At 32.5% G+C, this 25,667-nt stretch overlaps 1 protein-coding gene across 2 annotated transcripts in view; it reads right to left on the minus strand.

Annotated features, from left to right (window-relative positions):
* Window positions 1-2,781: 2,781 nt before the first annotated feature.
* The window catches only part of eIF2alpha (eukaryotic translation initiation factor 2 subunit alpha), a 50,743-nt gene continuing 27,857 nt past the window's right edge, over window positions 2,782-25,667 (minus strand). For both annotated transcript variants that reach the window (XM_035371730.1, XM_035371731.1), the window contains exons 5-8: window positions 14,320-14,426; window positions 8,067-8,164; window positions 7,019-7,162; window positions 2,782-3,096 (exon numbers count right to left, since the gene is read on the minus strand). In XM_035371730.1, the coding sequence (XP_035227621.1) occupies window positions 2,956-3,096; window positions 7,019-7,162; window positions 8,067-8,164; window positions 14,320-14,426 (490 nt within the window). In that variant the 3' untranslated portion in view covers window positions 2,782-2,955. The remainder of the gene's footprint in view (window positions 3,097-7,018; window positions 7,163-8,066; window positions 8,165-14,319; window positions 14,427-25,667) is intronic.

Consider the following 25,667-nt stretch of genomic DNA (forward strand, 5'->3'; position numbering starts at 1 on the left):
GGTTGAGTTTAAAAACTTTTGTCTTCAATGTCTGCACAGTACATAAACCTTAGGGAGATTCTATTGCTACTTTTGCTAAAAGTTTAATTTTTAAACTTTGCTTTTGCATCAGTTTGCTTAACCCTTTCGCGACAGCGCACCTTTGTTTAAGACACTTGTGCAGGACGGAAGGGAATCAAAGGCAGTTACCGTACAGCACAGAGGTTTTGCATCGCTAAGCCTAATTTTATGAAATAAAATTAGGGAAACAAAAGTTTCACTTCTAGCAACGTAATTTTTGGTATCATTTTAGATTATTACTTGAGCTCTTATATATGTTAAGATTAGCACTTAATAATGCTTTTTTCTTTATTTTACATGAACATAAACTTAAAAAATTGCCTATCTTGTAAGCGAATTTTCGGAAGTGCTATTAAAAATATTCCAAAGTTTTAATTGATAAAATCCAGTTTAATAAAGCTTAAAATTAATAAAACAACACAATAAAGACTATTTACAGTAAGCAGTAACAAAATTTGCAATGAAGAATGAGTGCGGTAAACTTCGAAGCACGGAGAAGTATCACTAACTTTTCTAAAGAATAAGAAGTACCGCATTCTTACTCTTTAGAAAATGAATCATCACTCTCATCTGCGTTAGTAAATGGTTCATTAACCATACGAGGGTATTCTTCCTCTGATAAATAGTGCCTTTCTGCCATAATAGACTGGAGGTGAGGCTTTCCAAAATAAAAAGAGACGAAACGGAAATATATCTGAAGGCAATGCAAAACGTAACAGAACTCCACCACATAGTAAGCCATACACAGTAGAGGAAAAAAAAAAAAGGAATTGGATATAAATCAAACACGCGAATGTTTATATTAGCACGCAGCGATTTAAAGAGCTCACATGCAGAATATATCAAACTCAAGGTCAGGAACATAAAACTGTGTTCATTTCAAAAATACTGGACATAGGATGGGACATCTAGTGGAGTATTCAAAAATACTGGACATCTAGTGGCCTTCAGAAAAACGTTCCAGGTTAAAATGCAGATATGCATCACCCGTCCTCTGAATGCAATCTCTAGTGATGCATGGATGGGGCGCCCGGCTGTAAGGGTTAATGGGTTATTAAATTACGGCAAAGCACACGAGGGCTATCTGTCTAAAAGGAGGGATGCCTTCGTGGAGGACTTTCTAAGGGAAACTGGCTCGTATACACGTTACACATGGGGAAAACCACGAAAATGCCCATGCAGCCAGCCCGTTCGCGGGATTCGAACCTCATACCGAACTACCAGTGTTCAGCGTCTTTACCGCTGGGCTGCCTGGCTGTAAGAGACGTTCTTCGGGAAGGCGTATATAGAATGCCTGTCCTGAAAGGGTTAAAGACATTGTGAAAATAAACATCAAACAAACTTTCTCAATTTAAAAAAATTCAATTTAAATAAAGTTAAAGTAAAGTAGCAGACAATAACATGGTGAAGGTAAAAATTTACTTTTGCAAATACTTAAAAAAAAGTTAAAAATTTGAACAATATTATCTATAATTAAAAAGACGATGTTAAAAATTTTATAGGTTATAATACAAAATTTTTTTTTGAAAAATTTATAAAACATATTTAAAAATACAAATTTTAAAACTAAATCATAAAATTTATATGGATTAAGCTTAAATTTAGAATTCTGGAAGAAGGAATCAAATAAGTTTAATAAAAAAAGAGATAATAAATATACATCAAATTCAATTAACAAAGAGGAACTAAAATTTTGAGAGCTAATTTTTTAAAAACCATTCGTGTGATTTTTATGAAACGAGACAGTTTGAAATCATGGAATCGAAATACGGAAAAAAATTGGCATGTCATTTTAGAAAAAGATTTAGTGTCAAAATATCTATATCAGAAGCTATATATAAATCTTAAAGTATAATATAAAATAATATAAAGTTGCGCTTTTGAGACATGAAAAATGCAAGTTGAATTTCTTCAATTGGCCCAGTAAAACGAGAGCTATAGAACTGGCTTTTTTCTTTTTTTCTGTGCGGTGTACATGTCCATTTAAAGCACTATAATATTTTGCACTTTTCAAACTTTTTTTAAAAAATAAAATACTGCTAGTAAAAAGGTTTTAATACATAACTCCATAAGCAAACGTGATAATTTAAATTGCATGAGTATATTAACCACTAAATTTCCTTCAATTTATTTAATTTTAAAGTTGCTAATGACCATACAAGGAAATTTTACATATTCTCATTCTCAAATTTACTTAAAAATCTTATCAATCACATTGATTGTTTGAAAACAATCAATATAAATCAATCCCTTTTTGACTACAGTATTTATTCTATTCCTTCAGAAATTATTGCATATCACATAGAAGATAAAATTGCATATTTTCAAGAGATATCTGGGAAACTTTTCAATTCCTAGGAATAAAAGAATATCCATAATAAATACTCACAGAATGTTGCCAACCTTGAAAAACTATAAACAGCCTTTTAGATTCAAAAACAGCCCCAACTTTAAGTCAGCTACAATATTTCATAAAATTCTGTTTAAAAATCTAGATTTACTTCCTTTAGTCAGACTCAGACATGAAGAAGAAACCTATCATTACATATAATACCAAAGGACAGCTTCAGTCATTGTCTATCTAAATTCATATATGCAGAACATTTAAAACTGGTTCTACAAAAGTGCATTTTGAGAAAAGACTGTGGCTTAATATTTTCTGAATTTAATAGGCTCTTAAGGGAAAATCAAAATATACATTCTGGATAACAAACTAACATATTTTTATCTTGTATCATATAATATTTATTTAAAAATAATTTATTTTACATTATGTTTACAATTGTTCAGATTGTTTTTTTCTGCTGTAATCCAAGGCCTTAAAACCAGCCATTTATGGATTTCATGCTTTAAACAATTTCTCCAAATGCCTTTTAATATATTATGATATATATATCATTCAGCATCTGCTTTTTTATCCTCATCTGATTCCTCAGCATCAATGTCACTATCACCTGATACTTCTGCATTTTCCATTTCAAGTTTATCAAACTGTCTTGCAAGTTCAGCTTCATCCAGATCTGTAACAACTTTAGGCTGCAATTAAGAAAATATTAAGATATAAAAAAAATACAGGAAAATATTCATATACTTTCTTTTTGAAAACTTTATGCAAATTTTATCTCATACACCCCTTTTTAAGAATGGGATTATATTTATCATTTTTAATTCCCAAATGTTATCGATACAATGCAATAAATCTTCTAATACTGACAATATATTGGCATTGATTATATTTCTATTTAATCAGATACTGTTATGGAGAAATGGAGGACTAAACTTCTAATTCAAGACTTGTAAAATATAAAATAAATACAAAATCAAGCAACTATAAAAGTTTGAAATTACAACAGAAAAAGTGGAAGAAAAAAAAAGAGGGGTGTGCGTGTCTGTTTTTTTATAAGGTTTTAAAACATTAATTTGATGAGTTACATCATAATGTTATAACATTTTACATCAGAATACATAAAAAGTTGATGCACATAGTGTGACTGTTTTCTAGCACTAACATTCAATGAAGTGGCTATTGTTTAGCATCTTAACAAATAGATTGAGTATATCTATATACTGGTGTGCCAAAAAGCCACTGCTTTCTCCAGAACTTTTAAATAAAATTAAATGAAAAAGAGTGGAACTGTTTAGAGGTGAACACATGAACATACTGAAATGAATAAGGATTATTTTACACTAAGCATATATATAAGTGCTAACGTGATGTTCCACATATGCAAGACGACATGAAACCTTTTACCTAATCATTTAAGAGAAATAAATACAAAGTCATCTGCAATAATTATTTTCATTTTTTCTCTTCACCTATCAAGTGTGTTGCGAATTTCAGTCATGGAAATAATATTCTCTCCCCATACCTTACCAAACTGAAGAGATCCATAGACGGAAAATTTCACTTTCCTCTATCAAAAAGCATATGAAAGAGAACAGATTTTTTTTTTTTTTTTAAATGAAGTACTTGAAATTATAAAAAGAAAATACGTAGTTATCCTTAATGAATTGAGGATTAATTTAACAATAATTTTATGGGGTACTTCTCAGACCAATTGACAGAATTGCGTAATTACTAATTATCTTTCTTAACTAGCCCAAATTGTTAATTATAACTTTAGCACTTGTTTTCAAAAGTCAAATAAGTTTTGCTATTCCAGAATAAGTTATTTTAAATCATATCATTCTTTTCTTAAATCTATTTTAAGCTTAACTGGTTTAATTATACTATCATTTGATTAATTATTCATGAGTGAAGTTCCTGTATCATGCCAACTAAACCCATCTCAACCTATTTTAGAAATGTTTAAATTCAACTGCTTGTTTAATTATCCCCTACACTACTTGATTGTGAATTTGTTTTAGTGATGTAGTTCTTCATTTTATTAAGATTAAGTCAGATTTTTGTTGATTATTTAGAAATCTTTTTGATCTAGTCACATTCAGTTTCCCTGCTCACATTTTTTTGGCAAAAGTGTTTTAACCCAGAAACAAAACATCAAAAGTAAGCATTATAAGTGAAAATATACAAGAAAGTACCTCAGACAACTCAAAGTTACCTAAAAACTTATTATAGACAACCTAATTAAAAAAAAAAAAAAAAAAAAAAAAACTGGAATATTAGTGGAAATTTTATAAATTTACTTCTTAATTATTCCTGTGTTACTTTCACATTTAAAAATAGTATTAAGCTAACTTTTCTGAATTAATATGAATTATAATTTAAGGTTTTTGGTTTTTCATTTCTTTAATTTTTCAGGTAGTTGATAAACAGTATAATTATTTAATGTTCAGTATGTGAGCTGGGGGCTAGTTGTTACAATTTTTAGAAAAACATTTATATTTTTAAATGCATAAATGATTTCTTTATTATAACTGTGTTTTTTAATTATCCGTTCATCACATTCACAAAGTAAACTTTTGCCAAGTTTGTTGATTTTAGCTCAAAAAATATTTTACTCAAATTATTCATCTGATGTAACAGACATGGGACAAGTTGCAAGAATAAAAATGACAATATTTAAAAAACATTTGGCGATTACAAATACTTGACATAGTGACAATGAATGATATCAAGTGGTTTTTTGTAAAACAAAGATAAAATTATTTAAGCAATCAACATAAAAGTCAGTCCTCTTCAAAATTTCAGACTCAAACAAATGATCAATTATTTCTTTTCATACTTTTAATGTGTGCTCACATTTTGCAAATTAAGCACTGCATCCACTCTTCTTTATCAGAGTTGCATTAAGCACTTTGGCAAGTTAAGCAATACACCTTTTTTGTTTTAGTTCGGTTAATCTGCGTTTTTTGATTTTTTTTTCTTTAACCTGTTCTTTACATTTTTCTTTTTTTGTTAAGTTACTCTTCATATTCTTTTTTCAATGCTTCTTTATCGGATGAGACAGTTAGGATGGCAGATTTTCTTTTGCATTGAGACCGTTCCTGAGGTGAAGCCTTAAGGAGAGCTATATTCCTTGAAATCAATTTGTATATTTTGGGAAAGAAAACTAAATTGAAAAAGTAATTTTTAAATCAAAATTTACAAAATATTTTGGTACTTCCTTGCTATAGTGCCCCCCCCCCCAGACTAAATCTCCAATCAACCTAGATGTCTTTCCAAAATCTGGCTGTGTCTTCTTATACCTAGCCACGGGATCGTATACTAGCACCAGTTGCATGTTCTTATACTTTACTACATAATTGTATATTAAAAGAGTGTTCCATTTTTGTTCTCGACACATGTTCTAATATTCATTTTCGATGAGGCTTTCAAATTCCCATTGCTAATTAAAAATACATTCACTTCTTTTTTTTTTTTTTTTTGTGAATATGACATTAACAGTCTTTAATTTACCAAGTAATGATGTGGATGCCATATCATTTTTTCAAGAAAGGTCTTTTACCTGACAAATGAGTATGCAAAAAATGACCACAATATGAAACTTTATGTTAACAATGAAACCAGTTGGAGGTGCAATGTTAAAAATTGCAAAAAGAAGGGCCTCCATGTCAGAAATTGGTTTAGCGGTTCCAGAATATCGTTCGTCACTGCTATTAGTTTATGTATTCTTGGGCAGATGTTTATGTGTTCTTGGTTTATGCCCATGAAATGGTAAAACAAATACACACGATAAAATAATAAGGATTCTTTAAAATGTTTTTAGGAAACAACATGTGAGTATTATTATTACATATTGTGTTGTTTATTTTTGTATTCATGCTTCACAAGCTTGGCAAAATTATTCTCCCATTAACTAGCTAAGACAGAAAACATGCATGCAAATTCTCATCTGTTTCAGCAGGGCATTGAGTGTGCTTACTTAATAGAGACTAGCATAAAAATTATGTTTAGTGAAAATCCTGATTAAAAAAAGAGGGGGAGGAAGACTGCATAATGTCTCTGTTAATACTTACCCTTGTTATAATCAGACCCTAGTTCCCCAACTATTAATTTGACTTCTAGTCACAAAGAGATCAATTTGGAAGAGGCAGTTTAATAATAATAATCAAAGCCAGAGCTGAATTTCATTCAGCATTTACAATAGCTTGCAAGAATAACCAAGTGTCACAATGTAAAACACTGAATGACGAAGAACACCAATGTGTGAGAAAAAATAAGAATGAATCAAGAAAATAAGCCAACATTAAAGAAAAGAATAGTCAAACAAATGATTAAATACTTCTAGAATGCATATTATTAAGGACAGTGAAACATGAAAAATACAAGAAATTCCATTAACAAAGTGGACTAATTAAAAACAGTTAATAATGACGAAACAATAGTTTGAAGAAGTATTTAATCTTGTCATTTGAGATTCATAGAGACACAAGGCAACTGTATCAAATTTAAAACAATCACAATTAATATAAATAGTAAAGAGTCACTTACTTTAGAAGTATACCACTTTAAAAATTGTAAAGCTAATGAAATGTATTAAAACACAACACTTACAGCTGTAAGGATATTAAAAACTCCATCTGAAGCTTTAATCATAGTTTCAATTTTATTTATTGCATCTTGTAATGCTTTTAATCCATCAGCTTTCTCCATAGTTGTAGTCGTACACACATATAAAGGTGGAGCTATTAAATTTATCTGTAATGAAATTTCAATAGTAATTTAATAACGTATTGCACATATTGAATATATAGTCTACATTCAAAACTTCTGCAATCTGAAACTGTCAATACAGATGCATAAACATTTATTATTTGAAATAATTAGATAAAAAACTTTATAAAGAAATAATTTTCAATATGTAAATCTTCAGACTGATTTAATAACTTCTAAATATCCCCATGCCCCAGGTTAATTCTGAACAGCTTATGCTTACACTGTAGGAAAAAAATATTTCAGCATTACACACACACAGCTTTCTTAGTATAACCCATTCAAGAAAAGAGAATATTTAAAGTGCTGTGTTGTTATTAGTATGTATATCAAATTGAAATGCTTAAAACTGGAATAACTTCACAAATAATATCAATAGAGCCAGGGGATTCCAGTAAGGCCTAAATATTTGTATTGTTTAAATGTGACATAGATAATATGAAAAACAAATTATTTATTCAGGTATTTATTTCTTAAAAAATAATAAACATTATTAACAATAGTTCTTAAATAAAAAAAAGGGGAGTTTATTTTTATAGCATATTAGTTCTTAATATCAGTATCTATGTCATTCCAGTTATACATTTTTTAAACAAATAATGAATTTTTTTTTTTTTTTTTTAAATTTTCAGGCATATGATAAAGTTTCTAATGAATTAAAAAGCAAATGTTGCACCCAACAAAGCTTGGTTATTATTTAACAGCAGTGCAATGATGAAATTAAACACATGCAAATATTTTTTTGAATTAATTACAATACTAAAAATAAAAACAATAAAACTATTGTATATTTATAAATGGAGAAAATTGTTGATCTGAAATATTTTCAATACTTTTATGCAAAGGAATTAAAAACTTCTTAAAAAGTCATATTAGTTAGTAATATTACTTTAATAGGCATTTCTTCAGTCGAGCAATTTATCCCAGCTCTTAGAGCATTCTTTACAGCATCTATTCCTTCATAGCCATAACAAGCAACTTCTATATCTGGAATAAAAAAATACAAAATATTTTAAGCCATGTTATTTAAAATTAAATTGTGATAAGAGTAAATAAATTCTGGTAACCATATTATTTGGTACAATAAAGAATTAAACCATGTCTAAAACTCACATACCACAACTGTTTATTTAATCAAAAGAATGTTTGCTGTTTTGCTATTATTTTCTACACCTGCTGCTGCATATAAGGTATGGATGTTCAATACAGTAAATATTTGCACTTGGCCATATAGTGGTAACACATTTAAAAATATATTTTAAATATTCTTTACATCAGTTACATCAGACTAAACATTTTTGCTGTAAGCAACATTCATTGTCCTTCTTTCATGTTTCACACATCCCAGTGATTCTCTATTTGGGTCATTTATTATGCTTACTGAGCTTCTAAAACAAGGCTAGCTATAAATATGAATTCTTCTCTCCTGCAGTATCAAACTGAGGCTTCAGTAGGGTCACCAGATGTCCAGGATTTAGTCTAAAATTGAAGAATGTCCAACGTATTTAAATGAGATTGATCATACATCTAGTTAACCAGTTTTACTGCTAAGTACATCACATCTAGTACAAAGGATTATTTCAACTGTAAAAAACATTTAGTTTCCAGAAAAAAGTCGTTTACAGGTGTCAACAAGATATTTAAACTTGAAAGCGAATTCTAAATCATGTGGTACAAAATTCAACAAGTTCCTAAGAAAAATATGCCAGAAAGGAACAGAAAGAATAATATTAGTCATCCAAATCATCTTCAAATCAGATATGCAGCAAAAAGTATGCAGTTTAGTTTTTAATATGTTGAATATTTTACTGCATGTGACATGTTTTTTTAAGGTCCACAAATTATGTTAAGAAAGTTTATTATGAACCACATATTTCTACATAAGCATATACTTTTGCATTTTAAAGCTATATAAACCTTGGTAAATGGTGGTCCGCAGTCAGTTAGTGAGTGTGTCTCATCTAGTTAGTCCGTGCGGAGACAATCGAGTTGACAGCCGGCCAGCAAGTGCTGAGTGCATCGATTAGTGTCTCACGGTTAGTGCATTGTCGAGAGAGTGTGTTGAGCTCTGGGAACAACTGAACCGAAGAGTCGGGAGCTGTGTTCTGTGCGTCGTTGAGTTGTAGTGTGGAGAGTCTCGAGAGTATGTGGAGTTCCGAGAACGATCAAGCAGAGTTGGGAGCTGTACTCTGGTGCTTTGCAGCGATTTGATTGTTCTAGCGAGTGTATAGTAGATCTTCGACGACTGTAAAACATGACTTTGGAGCTGTCCTGATTAATATTGGCTAAATAAAGTGTGTTTCACTATTTCATCAAGTAGCATCGTCATTATTCACTCCAAATCTACAATACCGTACGAATGTAAAGGAAGAAAATAACATAACAACTGGTGTCAGAAAAAAAAACGTAACAATATGAAAATCTTATATCTAGGCTTAGGCCATATGCCAATGGCATTATGCAATAAGTAAGTGAAATGTTCAAGAGCAGACTAAAACACTTATTTAAATTACATAGTATCATTTTAATGTGATTATTGATTAAGGAAGTAATATTTTAGTCATGTGCTGGCTAATGAGGCTCTCCGTGCCGACCGTGGCATGCGTACCATAGGTTCGTCAACACTGCTCTAGACAATAAATCGTATGTTCATCTGCTACTACTAAAAATAAAATAATTTAAAAAAAAATCTTTGCATTACTCTAGTAGAAGTGCTCTCGAACTCTATGCAAAGTCTTCATTATACCAAAATGGTCTCCTGTTGGATTGCCATGTACTTCTTTAAAGGATCTTAAAATGCCTTCCTATCACCTGATTTGAACCTCCAGTACAAAATGCCTGTTTGAATATAGGGTAAGTCTCAGAGAGTCCAATACTGGAGTCCAATACTGTTTTGTTACTTGACCATCGAGTGAAATGCCCTACCATGCAGGTTTTTTAGTTGAATATTCCATTAAGTCAATTATGGGTTTAGATTTATTATCCTTCGTCTGGTCTTTCACAACTTCTTCTTTCTCTCCACAGGTCTCTGTATCCAACTGGCTATTTACCCTTCAGGATTCTTAAAATTTAAGAGCCAGGTCAACAATGCATGATCTGTTCGGACGCATAGAGATAATGATGAACTGTTCCAAGACTTTAACTACCACAAGCAACTCTTTCCTGGTGACACAGCAATTTCTCTATGGTTTAGATAGGCACTTCCAGTATGTTATGAACCATTCTTGACCATTTATTTGTTGGGACAAAAGAGCAATGAGACTCTCATTCCTAGCACCTACGTCAAGAATAAATTGCTTGTTAAGCTGAGGGTTGTTTGCAGGTGTTAAAGCCTCTTTCAGTTTGTTAAATGCACTCTCACATTCTCCTGCCTACAAGAACCTTTGCTTGCTCTCTGGCTGTTTGTGAAGGGTTTCTGTGATGGAAGAAAAGCCATCATTTTTGGGACATCTTCAGTCTTTCACTGCTGACACTTTTGCTTGGATCCGTACAGACACCTTGAGCAGAGATGACATGTCACTTCTTGTCTGAAAAATTTACATTTGGCGAGACTTAATTTTAGATTTGCTTTCTGCAATATCTGAAGTACCTTCCTAATATTTTCTAAATGGTCTTCAGAACGGTTTCCATGAGGCAATTGAATGTTGCCGGTGCATTACATAACAAAGGGCATCATCTTGAACTGCCAAAGCCCTTGTCCGGTAGTAAAAGCCATCTTTTCTCGGACATCAGGATGTATCTCTAACTGCCAATATCCACTCTTTAAATCAAGCATCACAAACCACTTGCTTTGAGAAACAGTGTCCAGAATGTTGTCATTTCTAGAAGAGGATAGCTGCCTTTCTTCATAAGCTTGTTCAACCAACGATAGTCAACACAAAAATCTAGTTGAAACATTTTTCTTCCTGACATTTGGGAGAGGCCCAAAGGAGCTGAATGTTTGCTAACGTTACTTTCTTGCACATCTTTCAGAAGTTTTCCTATCTCTTCCTATTTAGCAACTAGTAGACATCTTGGAAGCACCCCTATAACAATTCTTTGTTGTGTCAGACTGGTTCAACCTGTCAGAAGACAAGCAGGAGAAAACATCTGAACATTCTTGAATGGCACATTTGCTAGCACTCCTCTCTTTATCGCTTAGGTGCATTTTGCAACAACTTCGATACTAAGGTCTCAGAGACACAGAGACTGATGGACTATTGGGTTATTAAACACAGGTCACTGGACCGCATGCTGCAACCACTTCACCATTCCTAATGATTTTAACTTTATCACTGACATTAGCATCTCTCACCGGAATAACTGTTCTCGATAAGTCGATGAGTGTTGAGGCTACTAGTATTCATCGCGCGATGCTACAGTTTTGGGAACATTCTATTATGCCATACCGGATATTTCTGTTTTTGCTGGTATAGTGATATCATCTCAACTTTGTTGGACAGATTTAACTCCCTTATCATTAATTCCGAATAAGATTATGTCCTAAGAGGCAGAATGCAGTTCCTTATTTTTAAAGTTCAAGGCAAAATTCAAATAGCCTTGTAATGGTAGGTTATGTTTAACATGATGTTATGTTTAATTTTCTATCAATGTTGATTTTATTTCTGGACACAGTCTAGAGAGTTACACAGGGCATTGTAAAAATAAGTTTACCTTCCAATTGTCGAGCCAACTCTTTTGAGATGATGGTAACACTGGCTCTTGTATTGATGGTCATATTTGCAAGGAACTTCATTGATATATCCCATGATGAAGAGTCCATTACTGCTAACATTTACTGCTGAAATCTGAAGCGCTTTAAAATGGGGCTTCTCATTATCTGGCACCCTCCGCCCCATGAGATGGATAGTAATTAGTTTCCCTCCTTCTGGTTGGGAGAGGTCTTTGCTTCCATGCTCTGGGGTGTTCTGTAACTTCTTTGTACGTGGCCTTCACCACCGCATTTCCTGCACTATAGGGTTAGTCTGTTGCATTCTTATTCCATCTCAAGGCATTGACTTGTCAAGATGAGCAGTCACTTGATTCCCTGGCTCCTGAGCAGTTCTGCTTGGTTGGGGCTATGGGTTGCTTGCTGGGTTACGTTGAATTCCCTAGCGTACACCAGAGTGCTTTTTAAATCCTTGATACCCACCATTCACAGGGCTTTCTGTATCTCAGGATCCTGGATGTCATCGATGAAGCGGAAATTCTGTCCTGCAGTAGCAGGGACAGAATTTCCCTTGTTTTGCACAGGCAGTTCGAAAAGGCAAGATGAGACAGCCTTTCTACATTCATGGCAAGCTCCTGGCGTGATTCTGTGGGCTTCTGTTGGTAAGATTTTAAGTGAAGCCTGCTATAATTTTTTGCACACTTCTTGCAAAAGTGCACTTCCAGTGTGCTGAATAGTTTTGAAGTCTAGCTTCTGCTTTTCGGGCAGAGTTTGAAGGACATCTGCTGCGCCTGCTCAAAGAAGCGGGGAGATTGCAAGCCTGACTTTGGAATCGCATGCAATTTGTGCCTACCACTAGAGAAAAACCGACTATTATACATCTGCTAGGATGTTGTACTATCATATATGGAGAGCTTTAGAGGGGGACAGAAGACATGGGCAAAGATTTTAAAACCATCAGAATTGCTTCCTGCAATCGCTATGAATTTCTTTGTGGTGTAAACTTCTTTGACGACAGCAGAAACTCTTTCTTCAACTCTGTTTTCAATTTCATTTATTCTGCCTTCCATAACTTTAAATTTATTTTCTACTAAGGCAGTAATTTCTTTTTTCATTTCCCCTTGACCTGCTGTCATTTCTTTTTGACCACCTTTCATCCCCTCTTTAATGGACTTGACTGTCCCTTCCATCTTTTCTTGGCCCACCTTCATCTCTTCTTTATCAGAGTTGATGGACCCTTCCATCTTTTCTTAGCTTGCCTTCATTTTTCTTTAACAAATTCTTGTCCTGTTTTTATCTTGTTCTCTGAATGAAGCAAAGACTGCCACGAGCTGTCTTATTCCCTCCTCCATCGCTATTGTCACTGGCATTCAAACCCACTTCTGACACCAACAACTGTTGCATGCGTATGGGTTCATAAATACTGAATGCATGCAGAGCCAATGACATCTTGATAAAAAAATTTTTATACAAAGAAATCCACAGTTCTGAAACATAGAAAAAAAAAAAAAAAAAAAAAAAAAAAAAACTCTTTGCAATATCACTCAGTATAATCAATAGTTCACACGAAACTGTTAAGAATGCTAAACACAACAAAATACAAAGCATATCTAAAGAGCCAAGCTAACCCAAACATATCTTGGCACTCCAAACTTATAATGAATTAACAACTACTACAGCTGAGAAACTGATGCTCTCTCCAGTCTTATATGTTCACCTAGTTGCCGAAATGTTTCTAGTAATTTTTGCTCCTCAAAATTACCAGAAGGCATATGAAGACTGAATACAGTTACAGTTACACAAAGTGTCAATTACAGTATCCATTACAGCTATACAGGGATGGGACTACAATGTCTCCAAGCTTGGCACCACCAAATTTGGTGACAAAAATTAGTCGGCAAAGCCACCGCCAGTTTGGCAATATCTCTCTAAATTAGTGAGATAGCCATTTGCTCAATGTTAAATAAACTTGTCCCTGTATTCTTATTTTTCTGACACAGGATCACTTCTCTCAGCTTTTCATCTTACATTATACAGAAAATAAAACAATTTCATGTATAATTACACTAACATTATCTAACTATGTATAAAATTTGTAACAATATTACTTAAATTTTTTCCTTGAAAGCAGTCGATTTTAAAAGCAATATGCTACATAGTTCTTACATGTAAAACTGCATTTAATATTTAAATAATTTTATTTTTCAGCATAAGCTAAGAAATGGATTCTTGTCAGTATACAATAATGAGACAACGTAATTTCAAAACAACGCAATTTTAACATTTAAGAAAATATAAAAAGCAAAGTAATATTTTATAAAACCATGACACTCATATTAACTATCCTGTTTCCAATAATCCCCCACTCATTGTAACAATGAAAATCTTGGTCAACAATAATTTATCTCTTCACATTTTATGAATTATGCAAAAGATTTTATGTATTATGTAAGCAATTCTGTAAATAAAAATTTTACATAAGGTAAAAACATACCTGCACGTATTCTTACAGCTTGGGGCGTCAATCTTCGCTTTATATTAGATAATAAGGTTTCTTTTGTCTGAGGATCTAGGCCACATTCATCCAAAATAGTGGGATCACTACATAATGATAATTAAAGTTTAATGTGAGCTAGTTACTAAAATGCAAAATTACTAAGATACTTAAATGAGAGAAGTAACTTTGGTTTTAAATGATTTTGAATTTTATGTAGGAACATAACTATCAATGAAGTTCAATACTGTTATTTAATAATGATAATTAATGGCAGCCTTTTTTTTTAAATAAAAAATACTAGGCAGAACTAAAATAAAAAAAAAAAAAAATATCGGAAAAAAAAAAAAAAAAAAAAAAAAAAAAAAAAAGAGAGAGAGAGAGAGAGAGAAGAAGAAGAAGACCAATTTGCTTCTTTTTCTACCAGCAAAATCCCATTAATTCTTTCAAATGACATTAAACTTTGATTAAATGTTGTAATCTATCAAATCACATATGATATTTATGATTTGATATTAAAGATCTGAATTGGGAAAAAAAAAAAAAAAAAAAAACTCACAATATTGTTAGAAGTGTGGTTAAAATAGGATGATGATGGAAATGAAGCATGATTATTTTCCAAAATTTAATAGAATAATGACTTTCCTCCTGTGTTCCTTTCATCATTCAGTTGAACAATACTTTTTTTTTTATGTACTCAATTTTCCATGCTGTGACACTTATTGCTGCTTAACTGTATTACTTAGAATTTTATTAGTGATTATGAGAATATTGATACACTTCACACTGAAAACAAAGCATTCCTAATACCCATCTGCTATAAATCTAGTTCTGCTTAACTAAATCCCCATAATAAACCTTATTAATTTCTAACATTAATGTTGTTTTACACTGCCACTTTCATATGAAGCTTTGAAAAACAGCAGTGACTAATGAAATGAAAAACATCATCCTTTACGTCACGATTTCAATTACAGAAAACAAAACAAATTAAAAAAAAAATTATCTTTGGTGTCATAATTTCACCCTAATAAACTTGGAATTTTAATGAATTTTTGCTTAACAATTCAGAGGAAAAGTGGTAAAACTCCAACTTGTGCTGTTTTGTTTTCGAGAAAGAGAAAGGGCTTCATTAAAAATAAATAAAAAATGATGAAACAAATATTTTTAGCTGGCCTTATATAGGAGAATTTCAATAATTTGAACAAGTAATGGCCAAGAGGTACATGGATTAGAGAATTCTTTAAATTATAGGTCACACTTTTTCCGAGTTTCGTTTACAAATTCCCTTTACAATTTTTATATAAAATTTGGATTGTTCTCATATTAACAGCTCATCTAAACAAACTCGTAGCTTAAAAACTACCTTATCAAGATTTACTGAATACAAAAGTATTATATTTCTTAAATAAAATTATATAATATATAAAGATAATTATGTCAGTACAAGACAAAAATGACTAAATAATGTGGCAATTTTTTGACACAGCAAAGAATTCTTTTGTAAAAAAAGGAACACCATTTATTCAAGTATTTTTAATTAAAATACAACAACATGCCGGACAAATATTAATTTAGAAGTCAAACAAAAACATTAGTGTTATATTTTCAAATTTTCACAGGACTAGTTTCGATGATTTTACCGAACCGCCATCATCCTCAGCTGCAAAAGCACAAATGAATGAAGTAAGATATAATGATAAGATAAGATAAGAAGGCAAAGATGGATTAGAATTAGGGTCATTAACTAGAACAGAAAGATTTTTTTGAATGTGAAATGGTTCTAGAAAATCTAGTTCACTAATGGAAGATGTTTTTTGAATAATTCTGGCAGCAGAAAAATTGAAAGTGCGATTTTTTCGGACCAACAATGTTGAGTGACAGAAGACTTCTGTGTTTCCTTTTTTCTAACATATGCCTCATGTTCCTTAATGCAAAATTTTAATTATTCTCCCATCAATAAAATACTTAAGGACCCTATTCCGGATATCAATTCCTGAAATATTTACACAATTCTTTGCCAGTGTGGTTTAATTTACATTGGCCAAACTAAGAGAGCCTTACAATTTTGCGTTAAGGAACATGAGGTATATGTTAGAAAAAAGGAAACACAGAAGTCTTCTGTTGCTCAACATTGCTGGTCTGAAAATCATACTTTAAGTTTTTCTGCTGCCAAAATTATTCAAAAAACATCTTCCATTGGTGAACTAGATTTTCTAGAGGCATTTGACATTCAAAAAAATCTTTCTGTTCTAGTTAACGAAAGTAATTCCATCTTTGCCTTCAGCCTTTAAAGGAATTATGTTTTAGTTCTGGTTTCATCAAGAGATGGCGCCAGTAGCTTATCTCCTGTCTAGGTTTTCTAATCTTATCATTATATCTTACTTTGTTCATTTGCACTTTTGCAGCTGAGGATGATGGTTCGGTAAAACCATCGAAACTAGTCCTGTGAAAATTTGAAAATATAATGCTGATTTTTGTTGTTTCACTTCTAAATTAATACCAAGTATTTTATATTAACAAACTGTACATCCAGCAGTGAAATTACTTTTGAAGAAATATTTATACTCTTAAGGAATATGCTATTCATAAAAACCCAAGCATGAAAACTGATGAGAAAAGTGAATCCACTAGGTTCAATAACAAGGCACTTACTTTAAAGATATAAATATATTCTTAACAATTCTATATTTATAACATTATGAAAATTGTTTAATGAATAATGATTTTCTTGAACTAATGTATCACATTTACAAAATGAGATTCTTTTAAAAATGGTACAATTAGGTAAGTTTTGAAAAATCTGACAGCCCTGCACAAAGCTTGCACTTCAAAATAATTTATACCTACGATGAACTGAAATGCTTAATATTAGTGATGATTCTGAAAAATGTTACTATGGAAGAATAAAAAGCAACCAATACCCTACCCTACCAATGAACTGACATGGGGGAATAATCTGGAGGGGGAAGAAAAAGAAAAATGAGGATGCATTCTCATAATTTTCATCACACTGTATACCTGCTCAACATTCAATTGTTTATTATGCATACAGCAGCAAGTTTTATACAGAGACTGTTTGCACATTTTTTAGATGATTTTGCTTTGCTGTATGAAAAAGAATTGTCTGCTTGGAAATTTTTGTTTTATCTGCAACTATATTTTTGAAAGTATAAACTATCATCTGCTACTTAACAGTTTTGTTTTCATGCAAAATGGCACTTTTAAGGAACTATGGATGGAAGGCTCTGCTCTTTCCAAAGAAAATTATTCGTATCTAGCAATTAAAAAACACTGTAAAAGCCATGGTTTTTCGATATATAAAGGTATGATCGGTAATAATCTCAACAAGAAAGGAAATGTCTTGTTTGAAAAGTTTGGCTTCAAGTGAAAAAATTGTTCCAAATATCTATCGAAAGAAAAATTGAACATTTTGAAAGTTGCAAAATCATTAAAATGCTCTGTGTCAACTATAAATAATTTGAATAATGCGGATTTGAATCTTAAAAAGTTGAAGGGGGGGGGGAAACATAATGTGCACCATTTTTTACTAAGACATACCACTGAATGCACGTGCTGCAGAATGCTTTTTGAGAGAATGGTTTATCAGGACAAAAATGGAAATTTATCTATTGTTGTCACAATCTTGGGTGCATTTAAATGACTGCAATAAAAAGTGATCTATTTATTTATCATCAGAGATGAAAAGAATCTTAAAACATGGTTCAAAGAATCTAAAGAAAGTTTTTTAAAGAGTTTTATTATTGCTGCTGAATTTTCATATAATGGCAAATTAAAAATAAAGAGAGTGGAGAAAAATGTTAAGATCAATTCCATATATTAACAGGAACATATTTTATGCCTAATTTTCAAATATGAAACTGGTATCCACCGATCCTCCTTGTTCATATCATATTAAATATTCTCGCTGCATTAAACAAAACTTTAACCAGACATACACAACAAAAATTCATTTTTATTTTAGGACAAGATACAAGCACTAATCCTCGACAGCTGGTCTCTATTTTCCCTCTCTGCTTCTCCAAAATCTCCTTAGGTTTGCCATATTTATCGGCAGCAACCAAGGCACAATGCTTACTTCTTATTGTTATCAGTACAGACTTTCTCCCCAGTTCCTTCGATAGCAATTTAAAGGAATGACATCAGATTAGGAAATATTTCATATACTGTGAAGTCTCGCCCCCCCAAAGCAAAATTAGGATATAAAATTAGAAGAAATCAAAATGCAATTCAACATATGACAAGATAATAATGCACATACATAAACTGAAATATTAATAAATATGTGACAAGGCAAATTTAAAAAAAAAAAAAATTAAATTGTAATGTAACAAGCAAGTTTCTTTGAGAAATGACATGCCTTTCCAATCTTGTTTTCATCTTAGAAAGTTCATTAGCAGATTTATTTATTCTGTTGAACCATCTTTAAGTCTCCATTTGATTTTAGTTTAGACAAATTGGAGTATGAAAGCAAACAGGCTGGTTTTACATGGTCTGTAGACTTAAAGCTGTTTACTTCAACTGTGAAAGTTTTGTCCATTCTGGTGAGGACCTTGTGCAGGCCTGAGTATGGCTGGCACAGTGGTGGCTTTGCTCGATCAATATGTAAGTATACATGCATACACGGTTTTTAGGTAGAACTTACATAGTACTTATCTTGACAACGTGCCAATGTTGCTATTGGGTTTAGTTGATGCATTCTATGCTGGAGATTAGTGATGAATTAAGTGTCACATAGAGATATCTCAGATGGTGTTATCAAATGAATAGGCAGCCTGAAAGTTGTGCCATACACCAGCTCTGTACAAGATGCCTGTAGAATACCAAATAGAACAACTAGGAGTGTTTCAGTCCAGTTATTGGTCTTGTGAGCCTTGGGAAAGGATTTTAAATGTTGATGAAATCGCCTAATAATGACATTTGACATTGGATGACAATTTTTCATTGTGATTCTGTTTATACCCAAAATGCATGTAAATTTTGCAAATGTTGCAGATCTCATTTGAGAACTTTGGTCTGTTTTTATGACTGATAGGCAGCCAAAAAGAGAAATCTATGAATTGAAAACATATCTGTAAAATAGTTTCCATTTTCATATCGGAGATGCAATCTGAAAAATATATCTATCAGAGTCAACAGGTACATGTTGCCTTCAGATGGCAGTAACGGGTAAACAATGTCCATGGGGATTTTTGAAAAATGTGCATCAGGAAGACAGAATGTACCCAGTGGTGCTTTAATATACCTAGTTATTTTAAATCTCTGGCAAGATTCATAGGATTGTATCCTGTGCTTGATATGATGTTTCATATCAGGTCGTATATAACGAATGCTGTACAGTAGCTGCAATTACTGAATGTGATAGATTATGCAGATGATAAAAGTTGAGATTGTGAAAGGAAATTACAACAGACGGATGAGGAATGCCTGTAGAGATGTCACAAACAATATTACCATCGAAGTATTGAAATGGCTTGAGTTCCACCTTTAAAGATTACATATTGTTTTTTAGAAGATTTTTTACCTCTGGATCATGCTGTTGAGCTTGGAAATTTTTTTTAAATCCCAAAATGGATATTTTATTATGGAATCACTTTCAATCAGCAGCAGCATTTTTAGAACCTTGCATATGCCTAATATCAGTAAAATATTAAGAAAAAAATCTAAATGCCGTATTTGAGGTTAACATTTGTAGGGGATTCTGCTCAAAAGCGTATATTAATGGTTCCTGATCCGTGTAAATTTGAAAATTTCTGCCCTCTAACATGTGTCATAATTTCTTAATCGTAGAATAAATTAAAAATAATTTCCTGTCAAATGCGGGCCATTTCTGTTTATTGAGTATCATTGAGAAAAATGCTATAGGTTCCCATGATTCTTGAGACATCTGCATAAGAGTTTGTTTTTCTATTTCTTTAAATAATTTATCCTCAAAAGATTGATCATATTATTCAAGAAATGGAACATGTCCCTGGGGCTGGATTTACTTCTAACATTACTGTAGGCAATTACTGTAGCTTTGTCTAAAGTTCAACTGGAAACTGCTGCCAAAATAGACCAAATGGTCAAAGGCAAACACTAAAGGAATAATTTTAACATTAAGTCATCGGGAAAGGATATTTAATGATTCCATCTGATGTTTCATATTCCTAAGCAAATCAGAAGGTTTTTGAGTGCCTAATTCCTTTCCAGATAATAATTGATGAATTTCTTGTTAATTAGATTCTCCTGATAGGTTTATTAACTCAGTTTTGAGCTTTGTATAAGGATCAATAAGGTCTGGTTTCATAAATAAATCCTAAACTAATGATGCAATATGTGAACAGGGTTTGCACACATTTCTGCACATGGAAATTACTTCACTTTTGTAACGCCATCCTAAAAATAAAATATAGATTCGTAAGTAGGATGCATTATTATAAAACATAACTTGATTAACATTATTATTAATAAGTTTGAGAATAAAATAAAGTTTATGAAAGTTGCATTAAATATTTTACACTTGTAATAATTGGACATATTTGAAAGAAGATAAGTAACATTTTATTTATGTTTTACTAACATTTAGCTTTATGTTTATTTTCTTTTTTCTTATTTTTTTATGTCTCATTTTGCTACATACTCACTCAGTCTCATAATGTCTCATTTTGTCACATACTCACTCAGTCTAGAGGTTTAGTAACTAGTAAGCAGATTTTCTGTCAAGTGGCATAGGTTAAAATGAGAAGTAAAATCATAATCAGCATGATTCATAACAAGACTGGCTGTTGTCACCGTTGCCTAGAGAGAGACCTGCTGATCAGAACAAACCTGAAAGGTCTGATGTAGGCACGGTTGGCAAGTTCTGAAAGTTACCTGTGTTCCATCTGGCGCAGTTAGTGTCTTAGCATGGTGTAGAGTTCCAGGGGTTGACTCAGATAATATACCTTCAGACAGGGGTTCTAAACAGGTGGTATGCAAAGAAGCAAAGCATTTTTGGCTATTGAATTCAAAATTAAAACCCCAACACCTTGATTGAGTTTTTTCTCTAACACTTATAAATTTATGCAATCTGATCTTTGTTCAAGAGTGGTGGTGCTAAAGGTTTTCAATTTTTGTTTAGATGGTGCATGTTAGTCTAAAGGTTGAGAACCGCTGCCTTAAGGTTCTAATAAGCCAATAAAGCACCAGAGGTGATAAGTTGTTTTTCATTAAGTCTCACTACATGCAAAGAAAAAGTTTTACATAATTCTTACATTTTTTAGTTTTATCTTGTGACCATGGTAAGGGTTAATGAAAGGCAATAACTTGCTTTAATATGCAGAGATAATTTTTAAGGGTAAGCAGTTATAAGTAATTAAATTAGGTATTAGATAACCTTAGTCATTATGGATTTACAAAGCTACTATTAAATTTTATTTTTTTAACAATATTGGTAATTTGAAGCCTTCCCAGACATTTGGCTAATTTATATCGATTTCCTTCTCCTTAAGCATCTTTTCTAACAATTAGAAATTTGTCTCAATATGCAAAAAAATATCCTCACTAGTTTCTGCATGTTTTATCTCCTAACCTGTCAACCTCTCTGCAATATATCTATGAGGGTTTATTTGGTCTGGTAAAAGTTAAATAGTGCAAAACACCCTTTAAGATGTGAAGCAAATTATTGCTATGTCTGAAAGTAACTACAATGTCAGACAAAGGTTTAAATAAGCTTCTTATTTAAAAATAACTTAGAACATAGAGCCATGTTCTTAAGCTAACAAAATCAATTACAGCTCATGAAGATGTAATTAAACAAGAAGAATCAAATTCAAACTAAAAATATGACTAGTGGTCAAAGACTATACAACTTAATTTCATTTTAAGCTGGCTCAGTAACTTTATCATTATGACAAACTCAAATGCCAGCTGAGTGTATGATGCATTAAGACATACACTGACTACCAATAAGTATTTGGACACTTATGCAAATGATGATATCTGCGGTCCCAAGGTACGGCACGGACTCCGTCGGTATACATCGTGTAGGAAACAGCATCGCCTTTAGTCACATGCAAGATGCCGCGCAGTTCGGAGCTCTCTGATTTCGAGAAAGGTATAATTATCGGGTATCACAAATGTGGCCGATCCTTAAGGGACATATCTAGCGATCTGAAGTACCCAATATCGACAGTGGCCTATGTGATTAAGAAGAGGAAGGTGAGGGGTGATTGTCAGAATATGCCCAGAGTCGGCAGACCAACGAAACTGGGGGATAGAGACCGACGAGTGCTGTTCAGAGAAATTCGGAAGAACCGCACCCAACCAATAGCCCTCATCCGCGAGGAGTTTCAATAGGCTTCCAGGAGTATTGTTTCAATGAATACCATCCGCAAGGAAGCACATCTGCTTGGTTTTCATGGTCGTGCTGCTGCCCATAAGCCTTTGATCACAAAGTCCAACCGCGCTCCTCGGTTAATGTGGTGCAAAGCACATCGAAATTGGACCGTAGATCAGTGGAAACGGGTTCTTTGGAGTGACGAATCAAGGTTCACCCTTTACCGTTCGGATGGCAGGGTCTGGGCCTGGCATCTACCTGGAGAACGTCTCCTGCCAGAATGCATTGTGCCAACAGTCAAGTTCGGCGAAGGTGGAATTATGGTCTGGGGGTGTTTCTCCTGGTATGGGCTGGAACCCTTGGTCCCCATTCATGCTAAGCTCAACTCCGATGCCTACTGCACTATTTTGGATGACAATGTGCTTCCTACGTTGTGGCAGTTTTACGGGTTGGACCCCTGTTACTTTCAGGAAGATAATGCCAGTTGTCATGTTTCGACGTTAACCAAGGCTTCGTATGGTGCCAATGGAGTTCATCGAATGGACTGGCCCGCCCAGAGTCCAGACCTGAACCCTATCGAGAACCTCTGGGACGAGTTGCATCGCCGAATTCAGGGGTGCACTACCCTTGCAAAATCGGTGAAGGAACTTCTATGTCTTCTCCAAGCCGAGTGGAAAAAAATACCACTTGCTGTCATACAAAGACCTGTGGAAAGTATGCCCCGGAGAGTCCACGCTGTAAATACCTCTCGTGGAGGCTCTACCAACTATTGATTTTGAATAAAGTTAGTTTTTCTTTTCTATCACAAGTGTCCAAATACTTATTGGTAGTCAGTGTAGATGAATCTCTTAAATTGTCAGTTTTCAATTTCAAGTAAAAAAATTTCTATACCGCCTGTCCATATGATAAGATTAGAAGCATTTTTGATATTTTCTATGCTTGAGTCTAGTGAAAAGTAGAGAAAATAAAGGGAAGATAAAAATGTGAAGAAAAAGATTCTGGTATCAGAAGTAAAACATTCAACTATAATGCTTTCATTGTTCTTCCAGACATTCTCCAAAAAGTAAGAAATTACGTGTTAATACTATGGAGACATTTTTCATTTTGTCATATTTTTCTGGAATATTCTAGAACTTTCATATCTTTCTAAACTTTCCAAGGTGCAATGTGTAAAATCATAAAGAAAAATTACCCCCAGCAATTCTGCAACAGCATAAAGCCAGAAATAATTTGGCGGGGGGAATCACAGGAAAAAAGTGTAAAATTAATTTTATAAAGAAAACCAGGAAAAAAAAATATTCTAAAATTATATGTGTCAGAGCCCTGTGGAACACCGTCAGGAAAGAGGTACATAAATAAATAAATGACTAATAAAATCATTAATAATTAAATAATTAATAAAATAATTCCATAATTAATGCTTAAAATAATTAAATAGTGGAAGTTAAAATTTAACAAAATATGAAGAGATAAATTAAAATTCAATAAGCAATTTTTAATATAATTTTATTACTAAAAATAAAATTTTTGAGATGTAATTTCTAATGAAATTTTGCTCAGCTACAGAAAAGTGTTCATAACAGAAAAGAAGTGTCACAGCTCTCTTATTTAGGGCCCTGGGTAGAATTATGATTTATAAAACTAAGAAGTACCAAAGTAGGGCTCGGGCCAATTTAAGCTCTGGAGAAAACTGACGCATATTCTGAGACAATGGAAAAACTTACCATGAAAAAATTAAAAATACATTTTTAATTAATTACATAGCTATTTTGCTTTTGCTAAGAAATGTTTCGTAAATGGTGCTTTATAGCATTATACCTTGCTTATTTTTCACATTCAAAATATTGTATAATAAGTGGCGAAAATGGAATTTTATAACATGACAGCCAAAAATAAAAATGCTTTATTTTAATGTTATTTCTTAAATAAAATTCCAAAATATTACCATTATTTAAATGAGATTTATCAATGTTAAATGTTCTAAAAAATATCATAAAAAAATTTCCAGATCTCGGAAATAAAAATTTTCTATAGAAACTGATCTTAAAATCACCAAAATGTTGGTAAGTCGCCAAATTTAGAACCTTTTAATAAAAGAATTCACATCCCCAAAAGGAAAAAGGTTTTCAAGAGCTCTTCATTAGAAAAAATGAAATAATTTTGAAATGCTTATGTTTCACTTCTTGCTCAAAAACTCGAGTATCCCACCATTTATATAAAAAATAGGAACAAATTATAACTCATGAAACCATTCAAAAGATATTCATATTTGTCACAGAATCGCCAAAAATATTCCTCCAAAATGTTAATTCACACTAAAAATGGGAGTCATAAAAACAGACAGAAATTTCAGATAATTAAAATTAAGGACCTTCTGCCAATTTTGGCCGGACTTTTAATGACCAGAAACTTAAGGACTATTAAGGGGTCATACGAACCCTGCTCGAGGAAGATGAGAAATTACATAATTATAATTATTAATTGATTCTGGGACAAGTTTAAAAGGTAGAAAGAGCAAACATACTTTCACACATTATAAACCATACTGCTGGGTTTGATCGGTTATAAACCGGAATTTGTATGGCATTGTACATCAGACATTGTGAAAGGTTTAAGTCAAAAGTAAAAATTAAACTAAATGAAATATGAACGATAAGTAGAAAAAAAAATCTATAATTACTACTTGTCTGTGATTCAGAGGATGAAAATCAATGTAATCTATAACTTCTGGTTTGGAAATCTTGAAATGGCAAGTCGTCAAACACGAAAGTATTTGCAAACTTTTCATAAGGCCTGATTTAGCAAAGTTCAGATGTCACCAATGTAGAAATCAAGGTGCATATCACATTAAATATTCTCGCTGCATTAAGCAAAACTTTATTCATTTTTATTTCAGGACCAGGAGTAGTGATATTATTTATTCGCTACTCCTTGACAGCTGATCTTTGTTCTCTCTGCACTTCTCCATAGGTTTGCCAAATTCATCGGCAACTTCGCAGGCGCAAGGCGCGCTCCTCTTCACTATTAC

The sequence above is a fragment of the Stegodyphus dumicola genome, chromosome 2, assembly GCF_044657685.1.
Source record: "Stegodyphus dumicola isolate Sdum_Otavi_A_Nest chromosome 2, ASM4465768v1".
Taxonomy (NCBI): Eukaryota; Metazoa; Arthropoda; class Arachnida; order Araneae; family Eresidae; genus Stegodyphus; species Stegodyphus dumicola.